The sequence below is a fragment of the Hemitrygon akajei genome, chromosome 17 (genome assembly GCF_048418815.1).
Source record: "Hemitrygon akajei chromosome 17, sHemAka1.3, whole genome shotgun sequence".
In the NCBI taxonomy this organism is placed as follows: Eukaryota; Metazoa; Chordata; class Chondrichthyes; order Myliobatiformes; family Dasyatidae; genus Hemitrygon; species Hemitrygon akajei.
The window spans coordinates 67,557,202-67,573,536 of record NC_133140.1 but is presented as its reverse complement, the minus strand read 5'-3'; the positions used below and the strand labels follow the sequence as shown (position 1 = coordinate 67,573,536).

General features: G+C 41.2%; 1 protein-coding gene across 4 annotated transcripts in view; it reads right to left on the bottom strand.

The window, feature by feature from the left end:
• Positions 1-4,643, bottom strand: part of wfdc1 (WAP four-disulfide core domain 1) — a 49,829-nt gene extending 45,186 nt beyond the window's left edge. For 2 of the 4 annotated variants that reach the window (XR_012101936.1, XM_073070327.1), the window contains exon 1: positions 3,488-3,904. Coding sequence is in view for 3 of the 4 variants with exons in the window: in XM_073070327.1 (XP_072926428.1) it covers positions 3,488-3,607 (120 nt within the window). In the remaining variant the exon portion in view is untranslated. Of the gene's footprint in view, positions 1-3,487; positions 3,905-3,955; positions 3,971-4,510 lie in introns of those variants that run through there. The other 2 variants (XM_073070328.1, XM_073070329.1) reach the window with 2 other exon arrangements.
• Between the last annotated feature and the right edge of the window lie 11,692 nt (positions 4,644-16,335).

Below are 16,335 nucleotides of genomic sequence, written 5' to 3'. Positions count from 1 at the left end.
ATATTGTCCATGAACTCCTATTAGCCCAGTTTTTGAAAAGCCACTGTCAGAACTTTCGGCCACTCTCATCACACATTAAAAGCTGGCTGAGATACTACCCAAAACTTTCCAGTATAAGTTGGCAATGGATGAGATTCCTCAATAATGTGAGTTATCCTTCCTCAGCAGTGAGACATTAAAATCTTCAGTGAAGAGGGCCAAGACTACCAGTCTCTATTTTTAAATACCACACAGCCTGTTCAACATGTCCAGCCAGCATCCCCACAAAGAGTTTAAGACTATTAATGAAGAAGCATTGAATTGACAATAGCAGCTGCCAAGGTTTTCCAGGCCGTCTCGGTGTTAACCGCCTCAAAAACTGTGCATGAGTGCTTGCAATGATATTACATTTTATATTTCTTTGAGGCACTGAATTGCTTCCTCAAAAAAAATCTTTTGTTGTTTGATATAAGCAATTTGTCATCCTATATCAAGAACAGAAGAGTTGTTTGTTAACTGTTCACACCACATGATGGAATTAGCTTTCTTCTACTAGACAGGCAAGGACAAGAATATAAGAAATAGCAGCAGGAGTAGGCCATCCGGCCCATCGACCCTGCTCTGCTAGTCAATAAGATCATGGCTGCTCTGACCATGGACTCATTTCTACCTACCTGCCTTTTCCTCATAACCCTCAATTCCCCTACTATGCAAAAATCTATCAAACCTTGCCTTAAATTTATTTACTGACGTAGCCTCCACTACTTCAATGGGCAGAGAATTCCACAGATTCACCACTCTCTGGGAAAAGCAGTTCCTCCTCATCTCCATCCCAAATCTACTCCCCTGCATCTTGAGACTATGTCCCTTAGTTCTAGTCTCACCTACCAGTGGAACAACTTCCCTGCCTCTACCTTATCTATCCCTTTCATAATTTTATATGTTTCTATAAGATCTCCTCCCATTCTTCTGAATTTCAGTGAGTACAGTCCCAGGCAACTCAATCTCTCCTCATAGTCTAATCCCCTCATCTCTGGAATCAACATAGTGAACCTCCTCTGCACCGCCTCCAAAGCCATATATCCTTCCTCAAATAAGGACACTAGAACTGCATGAAGTACTCCACGTGTGGCCTCACCAGTACCCTGTACAGTTGCAGCATTACCTCCCTACTCTTAAATTCAATCCCTCTAGCAATGAAGATGGACATTCCATTTGCCTTCTTGATAGCCTGCGGCACCTACAAACCAACCTTTTGTGATGCATGCACAAGCACTCCCACCTCCCTCCGCACAACAGCATGCTGCAGCTTTTTATCATTTAAATAATAATCTGCTCTTTCACTTTTCCTTCCAAAGTGGATGACCTCACATTTACCAACATTGTACTCCATCTGCCAGACCCTTGTCCATTCACTTAACCTATCTTTATCACTCTGCAGACTCTCCCTATCTTCTGCTCAATTTGCTTTTCAACTCAATTTAGTATCATCGTCAAACTTAGATACACTACCCTGGGTCCCCTCTCCCAGGACCTTGAAAATCAAACCAAGACATTTCCTCACCAAACTCTACCTCTCTTGTATCACTATGGTATATATTTATTTATAGCAATTCATATTCACTTGTACCACGATTATTAAACAACAACCAATTTTAGGCACTATTTAAATGCCAGCTGTTATTGTATCGCACTTTTCAAAAATATTTGACTCATGTCACTTGCTGAGTAACGGAGCAGGTGATCAAAAATTATTCAAAGGCTGTCAGAAGGGTAGGTCATAAGGACTATCCTTTGGGAGGGAGGGGCGGCTTGGGGACTGTGATGGAATTCCAAAGAGTTGAATGTTAATAGCCCACAAGAACGAACAGGAGGAATGACGTAGGAACAGGAAGAGAAGGCATCGCATGTGGTCCTCTGACAGTAACGGGATAGTCGGGAATTCAAGCACTAACACAAGAGATTCTGCAGATGCGGGAAATCCAGAGTAACAGGAAAGAAAGTGGGGAAAAGCCGGAACACTAAACACTACATTATAATGCCAAAACAGAACATTAAAATTAAACACCAGTGGGTGTGTTCCGCCCCGCTGGACAATGTGGGAGAGGCACTGAAGGGATTAAACCAGGTTATCTCGTCCAGAATGGTGTTGTCCCTTACTAATGCACGCCAATGCTACAGTCAATGATTAAATAATCCCAGCAAGATGTCCTCTTCATTACATAATTAGCACAGTTTCTCCTCACTTTAGAGCATCTACTTACTCATCGTAATTTGCTACCGGAATTGGAACTCACACAAATTGCACAACTAATGGTAAATTCAACCACTACATCAGAGCACCCTAAAAAGGTTGGCTCAGATTCCTTGGATGTCTTGTGAGTGACAACGATCTCCAAGTGTTTTGTAGCAAGCAACGTGGACATCATTGCTTAGATGCCGTTCGCTACGGAACACTGGTCCTCAATATTCACCTCTGTTTGTCATTAATCTGCGAAGGAGGCTCATACTGTATAATGAATTGGCAGTTATGTTTCGCAAACCATCTGGCCTGATAATTCATATTGAAAATTAAATCAGCCCCGCCCTAATGGACAAGCTGGTGAATTATTACTCTGAACGCCACGGCGTCGTAAAAAAATGACGCGTGCACATTTCTTGGGAACTGAAGTTCTTCAGGAGCTCGACCGAACCCCAATAGCTTCACCGATTTTTTTTTTAGATGGAGATGCCAGGGACTGCAGACGCCACCATCTGGAGCCAACAATAAAATGGTACAGATGAAGCGTCTTGAGCCGAAACATCAACTGTCCATACAAATCTATCTTCCCCTAGTCCCCGTTCTCGGTATAATTTACAAGCACTTGCAGCACACAAGTCCCTTTGTGGTGATCCAACTTTGGCCCCGAGCGTGTAATTCTCCGGGGATCTACCGTATTCCGCAAATTGCCTTAAAGTGTTCCTGAGCCCATCTCAGCCGCTTTACACGGTAGTCCGGAATTATCTCATATGGTAGCTCCAGAATTGATTGCTACCCAGAGAGTGGAAAACTCACGGACAAGACTGCACGGATTTGGTGTTGCCTTATGCACAAGGACATTATTTTACAACCCCCCCCCCCAAACAATTCTTAACTCATCGTTTGCGATTCTGCAACAAAAAATTCTCGTTCCGAAAAGTTTCCCTAAAGAGAACACATTGCGTCCCGCGGTGGTTTAATCCCGTTTAAAATAACCGATTCACATGCAGCCCGCCTGCAAGATCCTTCAGTAACTACACCGCACGAAATATTCAGAGATCCCCGCCTGTAAAGAACATACATTTCTGCTATTGTGGTTACACTCCCTGTGGAGGGGATGTGTGTTGGTTTGCGTCCACAGTTAGCTTATGACCTTAAAACATCAGCATCAGAAATCCATCATCTGACTACAACTCGGCAGCATGTGCTACGGATTAATATCATCTTTCCTTCCTGAATCAGTTTTCTCCTTTACACAAAATTACTCACGTCATGCTTGTCTCCAACTTTCACTCGAAGGCTCCTGCTATCCACGGACAGTGGCCGTAGCGTCAGCAAGCAAAACAGGGCCGCCGCCAGCGCTCTCAAGAAACTTTTACCGTAGTCCATCGTTCGCTTGCGCACCCGCCTCCACGTCTAGAATGGCGATAAGAGAGAGTTGTAGAGTTAGGGTCGCAAAGTCTTGCTGGGGAAGAGGGTGCAGCCAAAGTAATAGAATGCGCGGGCGAAAGCAGGTATCCACGCCTCCCCGACGTGCAGCAGCTGTCTATACCCTAATATTAGCCAGATAATTTTAATCGGAGACAGGCGCGTTCACATCTGGCATCTAGTCCACACGCCCGACCAACTCCCTCGCTGATTACAGCTCGGGAACGATCAGATTATTTGTCCTGTTCTGTCTGGAAGCCCTTGCCCGGAGCCCACCTCACCCACAGCTGTTTAAAATAAACAGCTGACCTGAATTCATAAAAACGGCTGGCGCATGAGAATAATAACACAGTCATTAGAAAGTTTAAGTCAGATAAAAACTAAAGCATTGAATGTTTATAAGCCAGGCAGGATAGAACATCAGTTAACGTTGGGTGAGAATGGGGATATAAATATATCATTATCAAAATTTGCGAGATCAGATGTTGAAACAGTATTAAATTTTAAAAAAAGATGCTCCCGCCGCCGCTATGTGCAGGCGTCAACCATCTAGTGAAAAGCGCCGTGCGGGTCTGTCCAATCAGACTACACATTTGCCTTTTTCACCGTAAAAGATGAACTTCATTTATAAATCTGTAAAGAGAATTCAATTTTCATAATGCTGGGATATCTCCAGTGTGAAATTATTACACTTTGGTAGAGTGAATTTTAATAATAGCTTATCCCCGAATATCTTTGAAAATTGCAAGTGTAACTCCCGCGGACCTCTTTTTTTTCTCTCTCAGACTCGCAAACGAGATTGAGCAGTTGCTGAACTGGGTATTTCACAACTAAAAGGAACAGGTTACCGCTGCAGACTTTTACCAGTTTGCTGATGGTGGGTGGGTATCCTGTAAAGGCCTCGGGCAACCGCCAAGGTTACGGTGTTCCTCCTGTATCAAAACATAGCGTAAAGTGAGGAAAATGGCAGTAAAACAGTGGCCGTGTGTTGGGGTGGGGGGGGGGGGGTGATATGAATCTATATAATGGCTGCATGTAGCAAGAAAGCTACTCCTGGACAGTCTGAACTTGATTGGATAATTCCGCTGTCAGTCATGTTCGGTAACCTCACTGTTGTAGATAGCCCAGACAGAATTGAAGAATATAAATCATGCGTAATAATTCACTCCTGCATTTCTGATTGAAGTACTCCTTGGTCCGAGAAAGCATTTTTAGAGTTTTCTTCATAAGATATTTATTCTCTCCGCTCTCTTAAATGGAATAAATTTGTTTCTCGGATTTTATGTTTTGTTTTATGAACCCTGACAAACTTCGCACCTGTAACTCATTGACCGACGCACAGTTGTACCTAGAGAGTGATTATCGGCATCCGTTAGGAAGTAAAGTCAACCATAATTTTGACAGGTGTTCGTTAGCAATTTGATTATCGTTTCCGGCTAACAGCTTAAACGCTACTTTCATTGCGAGTCCCCAGTTGCAGGCTGAGGAATGCTGTCAAATTAACTTAAATAGTTATTATGAAATGCCGGAGACATTCAGAAAGTCAGACAACTTCAGCAGGAAAGCAAATGGATATCCCCTAACCCTAATCCTTCATCAGATCTGGGATAGAGAGAAAACTGGTTGGTTTTCAGGAAATGCTGGAGGAACTCACTGTATCTATGAAGAATCAAGACCCGCTGTTTGGGGCTGAGATCCTTTATCAGAACCTGTATTTTTATCCTTTCCATAGATGCTGCCTGGTCTACAGAGTTCCTCTAGCATTGTGTGTGTGTTACTCTGGATTTGCAGCATCTGGAGACTCTCCTATTTTCAGCTTTCAGTACCAGAGAAAGTGGATTATACTTGGGTAGAACAAAGAGAGTATCTTTGATGGGTTGAATCCAAATGAGTTGATGACAGCGGAAGGGATAGCTTCTGTTAGTTTGGATCAGATTTTGCTTCTTTGCCAGTGCAACGTGTTTCTAAGAGCAAGGCTGTGGGACTTGTCCAGCAGGCCAGACCTTAGAAATAGAAAAATAAGTAACTTCAGCAGTCCCGATCTTTCTACACATGGTCAGATTGCAGGTTAGCATTTCAGGACCGGCTGACCCATTACATATAATTGCTTTGTTCTGGACGGCATTTTTTTCCTCTCACATGCTGTGGCTGCAAACTTGATTGGAGGACTGGGGATGCTAGAGTAGCTAATGCACTGGAAACTTAGTTATTCCAACTTGCAAAGCATTTGTCCAGCTGCTATGGTTATTGAGTCATTCCAGTCAGGCCACTGTTGCCAACTTCTCAGATCTGAAAGTCATTGGATTAGGCTCCGAGAGTTGCAGTTTCTAAAGTTAAATCAGCAAGATAAAATTTAAAGCGTTAAGTCATGCAGTTTACTATGAAAAAGGTATTAATAATAAAAAGTACAGTACATTGCCTAATATTCAATATTTTTCTACACTCAAATCTAAAGGTATTGCTTACATCCTTAAAAGTTATCTAGCATGGATAACTTCACTCACCTCTACTCTGATCTGATTACAAACCTATTGGTTGTTTGTCAGTCTTGGTATATAATGCTTTATTGATTCTATTGGGCTTCTTTGTTCCACTGTGAATATCTGCAGGAAAATGAATCTCAGGGTAGTATATGATGGTATATACATTAATAATAAATTTACTTTTTGCTTTAAACTTTGAAAAACAATTGGTAAGCCTTGTTGAGGTATAGACAGGTCATATATGAGATAGCATAGGTTGGGTATTCCTATTGGATTGGCTCTCTGAGGATTGTTACCCTGACCTGGTGAAGAGGTTTACGAGTTCCTGAGAGTGATGCTGTCCAGAGATTAGCCATCTTGCACTTGGCTCCTGGTGGGGTCACTCATGGCAGTAAGGTCAAGGGCGAGGTTCCCGACAAAGAGCAACCCAATTAAGACCTTAACAGTGGAGCTGGTGGAAGATGATTGCACATCACAAAGACAGTAGAGAAGAGCCCCAGTTGTATCACATCCCTAACCCCTGAGCTGTCAAGGACCGTGTTGTGATGGCCCTTGTATCAGCCTCCACACATTAGACAAAGTCACGTAAGGCATACTCCGTTAACATCCCAGAGGAAGTTTTTGTGGATTTTGGATCGGCCTCAACAGCCACCTGAAGACCCACTAATAGACAACCCCCTAGGAGAACATCATACGCGACTCAAGTGGCCACACAACTGCTACTACTACTGGATTTGATTTTTACCGGTGCATTAGGCAGGAGCCTGAAGACACACATTCAGCGATTCAGAAACAGCTTCTTTCCCTCTGCCATCAGGTTTCTGAACGGACATTGAACTCACGAACACTACCGCACTACATTTTTTTTCTCTTTTTGCACTACTTATGTAATTTAACTTAAAATATGTATATACTTCTTACTGTAATTCTTTGTATTTATGGCAATGTACAGCTGCTGCATAACAACAAATTTCACAACATAAGCCAATGATATTAAACCCAATTCTGAGTCTGTTTTCAGCAACGCAATTGACTGAGCCATTGCTTAATACAGTCAAAAGTATCATTTCACTTATCTCTTTGAGTGCCACTCATTTGTGTTGCTCCACTGCATGTCAAACAAAGGATAGATATTGTGGGCATCTTGATCTAGGGGAGGTGCATTTAGTTCACCGGAGTATTTTCTATTGCTCTCTTTATGATCTGGTCTCTCCTCTTGGTGTCCTCATCCACATCATCTGATGGATCCTCTGCTTTAGTTCATTGACTCGTTTCTTGTTGGCCTTCCATTCGTCCAGATGTGCTTTGGTCTTTGCTTCTACTTTTACAAGCAGCTCTCAGTCTCCCACTTGAAGTTTGCGCAATAACCTTAATGCACAAAGAATAGATTCTGGTTCTTAATACTCACAAAAGCTGAATGCTCCTTGAACTCTCTTTCAGCTTAAAACCTAGCCACATTTCCAAAGGAACTGCCTGTTTAACATATCAGAAGCTTTCTCAGGGCTATGTGGCAGGGAAATTCTAGGCAGTTCCTAGAGTAGTTTACATGGTCGGCACAACATTGTGGGCCGAAGGGCCTGTAATGTGCTGTAAATGGCTCTGTTCTATGTTCTATGTTGCCTACAAAAACTTGTAGTTGGATCACTGCTTTCATCATGTTCACGATTCCTCTGAGCAGCACGGTCCTCCCTTGGTCCAATATGTTTTCCAAGCAGAGGCACAGAGGTTGGCACCAACAAATATTTGCCCTCTGTCGGGCAACAGTTCATGGTGTACACCATGGGGTACGTTTGTAGCATAATTCAGTGTCTTTCTTAATTTTCTTTTAATTGACTTTTACAGGGGATGTTGCATGCAAATGGTGAATGGATCTACAATCAATTTGTAGTTGCCTCAACCACTCATGTCCCCATAATGTTGGCCCTTCATGTTTTGACCACATACAAGCCCAAAGCGGCTTATTAGTTGAGGCATTTTGCTGTTACATTCAGCATATCATTCTAATAGTGGCCAAGTGGTTAAGGCGTTGGTCTAGTGATCTGAAGGTTGCTAGTTCAATCCTCAGCTAAGACAGCGTGTTCTATCCTTGAGCAAGGCACTTAACCACACCATGCTCTGCGACAACACCGGTGCCAAGCTGTTTCGGCCCTTGCCCTTCCCTTGGACAACATTGGTGGCATGGAGAGGGGAGACTTAAAGCATGGGCACAAATCCATGGTCTCTCGAGACTAACAGATGCCTATTAATTAACAGGAATTATCCTTTTTCCAGTATAAGTTCTTAGTTGGATATCTGCAAGCTTCAGTCCTGTATCTTTGAAATGCCATTCAAACTCATTTTGAGGAATGACTGAAACAGCCATGCCAATTTCCAATTCCATTTTAGTTAGAACTCAGCAGCCCAGAGTAAGCAGTTGACGTTTTGTGCCAAGACCCTTCACCAGGACTGGAAAAAAAAGAGAAGTCAATGTAACAAGGTGGGGGAGGGGAGGAAGAACTACAAGGCAGTAGGTGATAGGTGAAACTGGGAGGGGGAGCGGGTGAAATAAAGAGCTGGGAATTTGGTGAAAAATAAAGGGCTGGAGAAGGGAGAATATGATAGGACAAGAAAAGAAAGGGAAGGGAAGGGGCGGAGTACCACAGGGAGGTGATGTGCATGTCAGAGAGGGAAACAGGAACGGGGGAATGGTGAAGGGAGGGGCAATTACCGGAAGTTTGAGAAATCAATGTTCATGTTATCAGGTTGCAGGTTCCCCAGACGGAATATAAGATGTTGCTCCTACGACCTGAGCATTTCCTCTTCATGGCAGAAGAGGAGGCCGTGGACTGACATGTTGGAATGGGAAGTAGAATTGAAATAGGTAGCCACCAGGAGATCCCACTTTTTCTGGAGGATGGAGCATAAGTATTCAGCGAAGTGGTCTCCCAATTTACATTGGGTCTCACTGAATATACAGGCGGCCGCACTGGGAGCACCTGATACAGCAGGTGACTCCAACAGACTCACAGGTGAATTTCCTCGTGTTTGCACAAGTGAAATGTCGCCTCACCTGGAAGGACTGTTTTGGGCCCTGAATGGTAGTGAGGGAGGGGCGTAGGAACGGCTGTGGCACTTGTTCCACTTGCAAGGATAAGTACCAGGAGGGAGATCAGTAGAGAGGGACGAATGAAAAAGAGTTGCGTAGGGAGGCCTATTGAATTTGCTGGTTCCTTAGTCAAAATAGGTCGGTAGTACTCTGCACCACACATTTGTCAATGCAACAAGTGAGTCAGACAGTATAATAGCCAAATTTTAGGACCTGCCTAGAATTATGCACATGTCAAGATAAGGCTAAGGTTCAAGAGTTCAGCTCTGTTCACTTTATGATTTCCTGTTCAGCCAAACATGAACATTTATTATCCAAAGAAAACATAAGTGCATGTTTGTGGACAATCACCAGTTGAACAGCTTCGATTTTGAAAACGCTCCAAAATCATAGACCCAAGGGAGCAAAGCAAAGCTTGGCCAAGTTTCTATGTTGATTCACTTGGAATGTTCCTTACACTTGGAAATTAGTCCAACCTGATTATTAAATTTTGTGTTGATTTCATTAAATAAATTCTGACTCTTTCCTTTCTTCTCTGTTCCCCTGCCCTCCACATGCCTATTAATTAACCATGTACACCAGGCTTATGCTTGTGCTCATATATCTGAAGATAATGAGTTCCACTTGGCTAAGTTCAGATGAAGAACCTCAGACTGAAATGTTGACTGTCCAGTTCCCTCCATGAATGCCACCTGCAGCTGCACCTCCAGCATCTGTCACAGGCAGACAACTCACTGGTGAAAAAAAAAGTAACTCTGAAATAACTTCACTTGCATATAACAACTGCGTGGGTATGCAGACCACAGGACTGAATTAGATTTTTGTTTTTCATTTCACAGTTCAAGGTTATTTATTGTTGTTCTTCAGTATATGAGTGTAAAGGAGAATGAAATGATTGTTTCTTTGGATCAGATGCACCATAAAAAACACAATAAGCATAAAACACAATAAGTATACATATGAAAGCAATCCTACAGAACGCAATGCTTGAGTGTGGGCATATATACATAAGATTAGTTTATATTCATAGACTATACGTACATAAAGTGATGCTATGTACAGGAGTATCTGTACATTAGGGAACTGAAGTGATAAAGTGACGAAGTGACTCTTGGCAAGAGGAACTCTTCTAGGTAACAACAGGGCAGAGGAAAAAGTGGGAGGGACAGTGATGGTGTCAGTGAAAGTTTGAAGTGTGGAGTGTGTGCATAAAGTGGCAGTGCATCGTGGCACTGAAAGGTGCTGAGGGGCAGTGGAGAGGAGTGGCTGGTGTGGATGTAGTGGATGGTGGGGTTTGTGGGGTGGTTAATGTGTGGAGGTGTTGATCAGACTGATAGCTTGGTGGAAGTAACTGCCTTTTTTTCAGTTCAGTGGTCTTGGAGTGGATGTTGGTAGCCTTTACCCTGAAGGAAATGAGACAAACAGTCCTTAAGCAGGGCAGGTGGAATCCTGAATCTTGAATCTTGACGTATTACCACTGGATGAATATGCAGACCACAGGAGCTTTCGGGACTGTATTAGAGTTTTGTTTTTCATTTGCAGGGAAAGAGGAATTAAAACTAGTAAAATTAGCCACAAATTAAGAGTGGTTTCTGATTAAGGGAAATCAACTTCCCAAAGGAAAATTTCTGCAATTTCAATTTAAGTGGAACAAATCCGAACTGACTTTCTGGTTTGTAACATGGAAAACTGGTCCAGACAATTAGAGACCTATTCAGATGTAAAATGCCAGAGAATTTTTCCTACATGAGTATCTAAGTTCGTAAACCCTTAATGGAGCATATTTTAGGGAGGAAAAGAACACTTAGCGAACAAAGGGCAAAATGCCATTGCTGCTGATGAAAGGCACAAGCCGTGTTATGCACAAAGAATGCAGTAAACCAGGTGGAGACAAAACTGCACCACATTGATCAACGGCTGTTATAATTGGCTTGTAAGTACCTTCCCATACCTGCAATTATCTCTCCGGCTCCCACTCCAACACTGAATATAATGATTGTTCTGAGAGTTCTCCCTTCAAGGGTTGCTATTTAATGATCAGACTCTTGTTATTCAGTTTAATTGCTTCCAAAATTGTTTTTACATGAAGTTAATATGGTAATAACTGTTATTTTGTATTATACATGTTTTACTGAATGTACGTTTGTATTTCATGGTCAAAGAGCATCAGCATCATAGAATTGCTTGATTTTTAAAGATTTGTATCTTAATCCTCTATTTTGTTTTGTAACTTTCCTGAAGTGTGGCTGGTGTCATATATTCCGTTGATGGCTTTTGTTTCATTAGTAAATTGAGATTTCTGTGCTGCAATGAGAAAGATTCCAGGCTAGACACCACAGAGTGTAACGATAGGCAGCTATTTAAAAATAGTATATATAAAATACTAGTCAGGTGATGTCTTTTAGCAGCTCTTCATGCATAATTACACTCTAACATGAACTCTGTGACTGGTCTGTGTGTGTAGCTATTGAATTTATACCTGTATTAGGATACGTAACTTTGTTTAGAATAAATTCCACAGGAATATTATCAAGGCACTGGAGCATGTGTGTTAAAAGGTTGGCACAAGATTGTGGGCCAAATGGCCTGTACTGTACTGTTGTGTTCTATGGTCCATGTTAAATTTTCTCTCAGCGGCAGTGAATGTCTAGAATTCTCTGCCTTGGGGGTGTTGTGGAGCTGGCTTATGGGAGGTGTTGAAAGTGAGATAAATATTTTTTATTTGAAAGATGGGGATATTGAGAGCTATGGCAATGTGGCAGAGAAGGGAATTGAGGTGAATTGAACTCATGACCATACTGAATGGAAGGACTATTTCTGTGTGTGGGGGGGGGGGGGGGTCGGTTGCTTCTGCTCTTGTTTTATTGTGCATATTCAAATTTCAAAAGTTATCGAAGTATACAACTCTGAAATTCTTCTTCTCCAGCTCACCATGAAACCAAGAAAGAAAAGAGCGGCAGCACAATTGTCAACCCCCAAATCCCTCCCCCTGCTCAAAAAAATGAACAAAAATGGAACAGGCGCGTTGACCCCCCCAAATCCCCTTCCCTTACACACAAAAAAAACCAAGAAAGATCGGACAAAAAACACGGAATATAAAATCTATAGCACGGTACAGGGCCTTTGGCCCACAATCTTGTGTCAACCATATAATCTACATACCCCAGCTGCTTGATAATATTCCTGTGGGGAAAAAAGTCCGGAGTCCAAATGCAGAAAACCTGGGTAACATTCTCCGAGCCCAGTGTCAGGCTTTCCCATCTCCATAGCAGAGCGATCCCATCAGTGATCAAAAGGCAATCTCCCCTCTCTGTGAAGAGTGATTCCACCAGCTATCAAAAGGCAGGTAGTTGGCACTCACCTTCCGCATTCAGCTCAACTCTTCAATCTCTGTCCCGCAGCCTATCCCACAGCCTTCTCACCATGAGGTCTGTATACGCTGCCTCTGCCTCCCAGAATCCTCTTGGAGACTGCAGAGCACTGAAACACCCAAACAATGTCAAACCAATCTCAGACTGCAAATCCCAGGCTCCAACAGTTCCAGAGTCACATTCAAGATGAAAAACAGACTAAAAGACATAAAAGAAATGAAGTAAATAGTTTCTTGATCTATCCATAAGATATTGACCAAACGAGCATTATACACAGCTGCCATCTTGACCAAAAGTCAATAATAATGGATGCCATACCATATTTGAAGAACAATGGCCAGATCTCAAAAAAAGTGCAGAGAAAATTAAGATTTGAGAAGTTGGGCTTATTCTTAAAGTAGGACTAACAGAACATTAGCTAACTAACCAAGCCATGAATCCAAATCATGTGGTTAACATCTAGATTATCTTCCAGCTTCAGTTAGCCTTTGAGTTCTCAGCTGGGTGGAGTTTCTCTGATTGTGCAAACTCTGTGACATCTTGAAAGGATTCTAGAAACAGAAGTAGCAATTTTTTAGAAAAAGTAAATTCATTTTCCATGGATTGCTAAATGGGCAGATAAAAAGATTGTTATGCACACATTACTGATACCTAATTTTCCAGGGTCAGATAAATTATTACTTGAACAATTAACATATGTTTGGATCAGCTGAGACTCCATGCTGAAAGGTATCAAGAGTAATATATGGTATTTGTCCCAGTCTATCTCCCACAATCAATAACACAGGACACTTAGATCCGAGGCTTGTCTTTTTCAATTTCATACTTATCAGTGCTCCCTAGAAAGAAACCATGCTTTTGATCATAATTATTCTCAAAGTCAAATTTATTGTCAAAGTATTTATATCTAGCCATATACTTACTTGACATTCATTTTCATGAATGCATTTAAAGAAATACAATATAATTTATGAACAACTATACATAAATAAGGATTGACAAACAACCAATGTGAAAAGAAGACATACTGTGTAAATTAAAAAGATTTAATACTACTACTTCTACCTCTACTACTATTATTAATAATAATAATAAACAGGATTCAGCATTTCACGCAAGTATATGTAATTCCGATAAGGAGTATACATCACTAAACCTAAATAAAAGCACAAGCCAGACAAATGAAGTCATTATTACTAATGAAGAAAAAGTTAACCAAGGGAAGAGCTCTTCCCAGAAGCAGAATGGTTCCTTGAGGCAATACAAGGGTGGTTAACACACAAAAAAAATCAAAAATACGTAACAAAAGACCAACAAATTCAAGATGATAAATGGAGAAAATGCCAAAATAAACCAGAAACAATCCAACACATTTCAGGATCCTGCAGCAGTTTAACACAATCTGATTGCTTATACAGGCACAATCAAGTGACAAGCATCATTCATCGAAACCTTGCTTTAAGATACAAAGTCATAAAAAAAAATCACACCTTACCATAAGTTCAAGCCTCATCCAGTTTTAGGGTCAAAATACCACATATAATATTATGACTGATCAGTTACTACAAATAGGACAATCCATAATAACTGTCCAGATATAATAATACAAGATAAACAAGAAAGAACAACTTATTTCATCAACATAGCCATTCCAAGCACACAAAACTTACAGAAATAAATAAGTAAAAAGCACCAGAAATATGCTGAATTTAAGGAGGAAATTGAAAGACTATGGAACATGAACAAAGTATATGTTATCCCAATAATAATATCTACAACTGGTATCGTCCCAAAGTGACTACACAATAGCATTGAACAATTAGGGCTACACAATAATATCCATGTAAATCTTCAGTAAGTCACAGTATTAAACACCACTAGAATAGTTTGAAAATTCCGAGCAACTGAGAAATGAGTGTGCTTGGTTATGCCAGTACCTCAGGGTTTACCAGCTTGAGCTGAGAAAAAATAAATAATAATTATTATTATTGGTAGTTAGCTCCTCAATCCAATTGCTCTGTCATTAAACCATTTACTCCTAAATTCCCCATTTAATTTATCTTTGTTGTATAGCATCACAGAGGTCAAGTGGCCAATGACCCAGATGAATCTGTTGCCCTGGGCATTCTAGTAATATTACCAATTTCACTGGCAGTGTTACAATGGAAAGGGAAAAGCTTTGACTGGGGTCACAATTCTATGGCTGAAGGACAGAGAATTCAATTACTGATCCTTTTGCGGTGACTTTTGTTGCTTGCTTTGGCAAGCAGTTAATCTGTTGATGGAAGAGAAGTCTGCATTATCATCACTAGCATCTATATCTTGTCAGTCTAAAGGGAGAGCAAGAGAGTTGTCAGCAAGTATTAGCTGAGGGTAAGGGAAGGGTTTATCGAATTTCCTTTTAATAATTATTTTACCACTATACTCTATAGAAACAAATGACCAAGAAGGAAATGTCTGTGCTACTTCCAGGCTAATGAATTTTGAGACAGACGACTTTTGTTAGAATGAGTGATACGACCTTATCTGCCTAAACTTCAGAGCACTTTCACCTGAAGCAAAACTTACATTTCGATGCCAGGTTACACATGATACGTCCTTTTAACATGTGTGTGTCTGCGTTTCCTAAACTAGTGAAGTCATCACATGCTCAGTATTCTTGCAAGATATCTGTATTTGAGCACATTTTTATAGTTACACCGGTTACATTCCAAAGTGAAATGAAGCACCTGTAACCAGCACTGTCCGTTACCATGTACAGTATATTTATCAGCCACTCCAGCTAACTGGGATAACTGCCATGGAATGATGTAAGTGAAGCAGGTTCAGTGACCCTATTCAATTTACATAAGATTATTGGGACGCTGAGCCAATGCTCCTTCCTGGCCACAGTAGACGGGATTCTTTTTAGGATTTAGCAAAGATTACTTCAATAGTCACTCAAATTTCGGAGCTGAGATTTACTGGTGTTGCTCCACTTCAATGGCAGGGTTTTTTGTATTTGAATACAAACCTATCATTGATTTTTGGTTTTTTTTTTGCACAGAAAATGTTGGAGGAACTCAGCAGGCCAGGCAGCTGCCATGGAGAGGAATACACATTCAACGTCTCAGCCTGAAAGTCAACTGTTTACTCCTCTCTGTAGGTGTTGCCTGATCTGCTGAGTTCCTCCAGCATTTTGTGTGCATTGCTCAATATTTCCAGCATCTGCAGAATCTCTTGAGCTTATATTATTCTTTCTACAACTGTCTCCATTAAATTGATCAGCAGTGTGGTACTTATCAAAGAAACATATTGTTTCACATCCACTGATAAGTTGTTTGGCAATCTGCAAATTGTAATCAGTTGGGAAGGCAGATGAAGACAGCTGTTCTAATTCTCCCATTTAAATAAATTTCTGACACTGTGTTGTTGCATGAATGAAATTGCCAGAGAAAATTACTGGTGGATACAAAGCAACTTCTTTATTCGATGAAACAAGATACAGCAGGCATCATATGGAGACACTTTTGGTGAAAAGGTCTGCTGGCCCAATGCAGGGCTCGATATCTATGTACTAAACACAAAGGACAATTCCATATTTACAAAGTATAGACAATGCTTTCTTTTGAAACTACATACAAACTTCCCACCGCTGATTCAATCCGTCCCACTGACGCCAACACCATCTGGACTGGAATCCACAGCTTTTAGGAATCCATTGTTCCAAACTGAATCCACAATGCATTTACTTGGTATTTCATGTGCTAA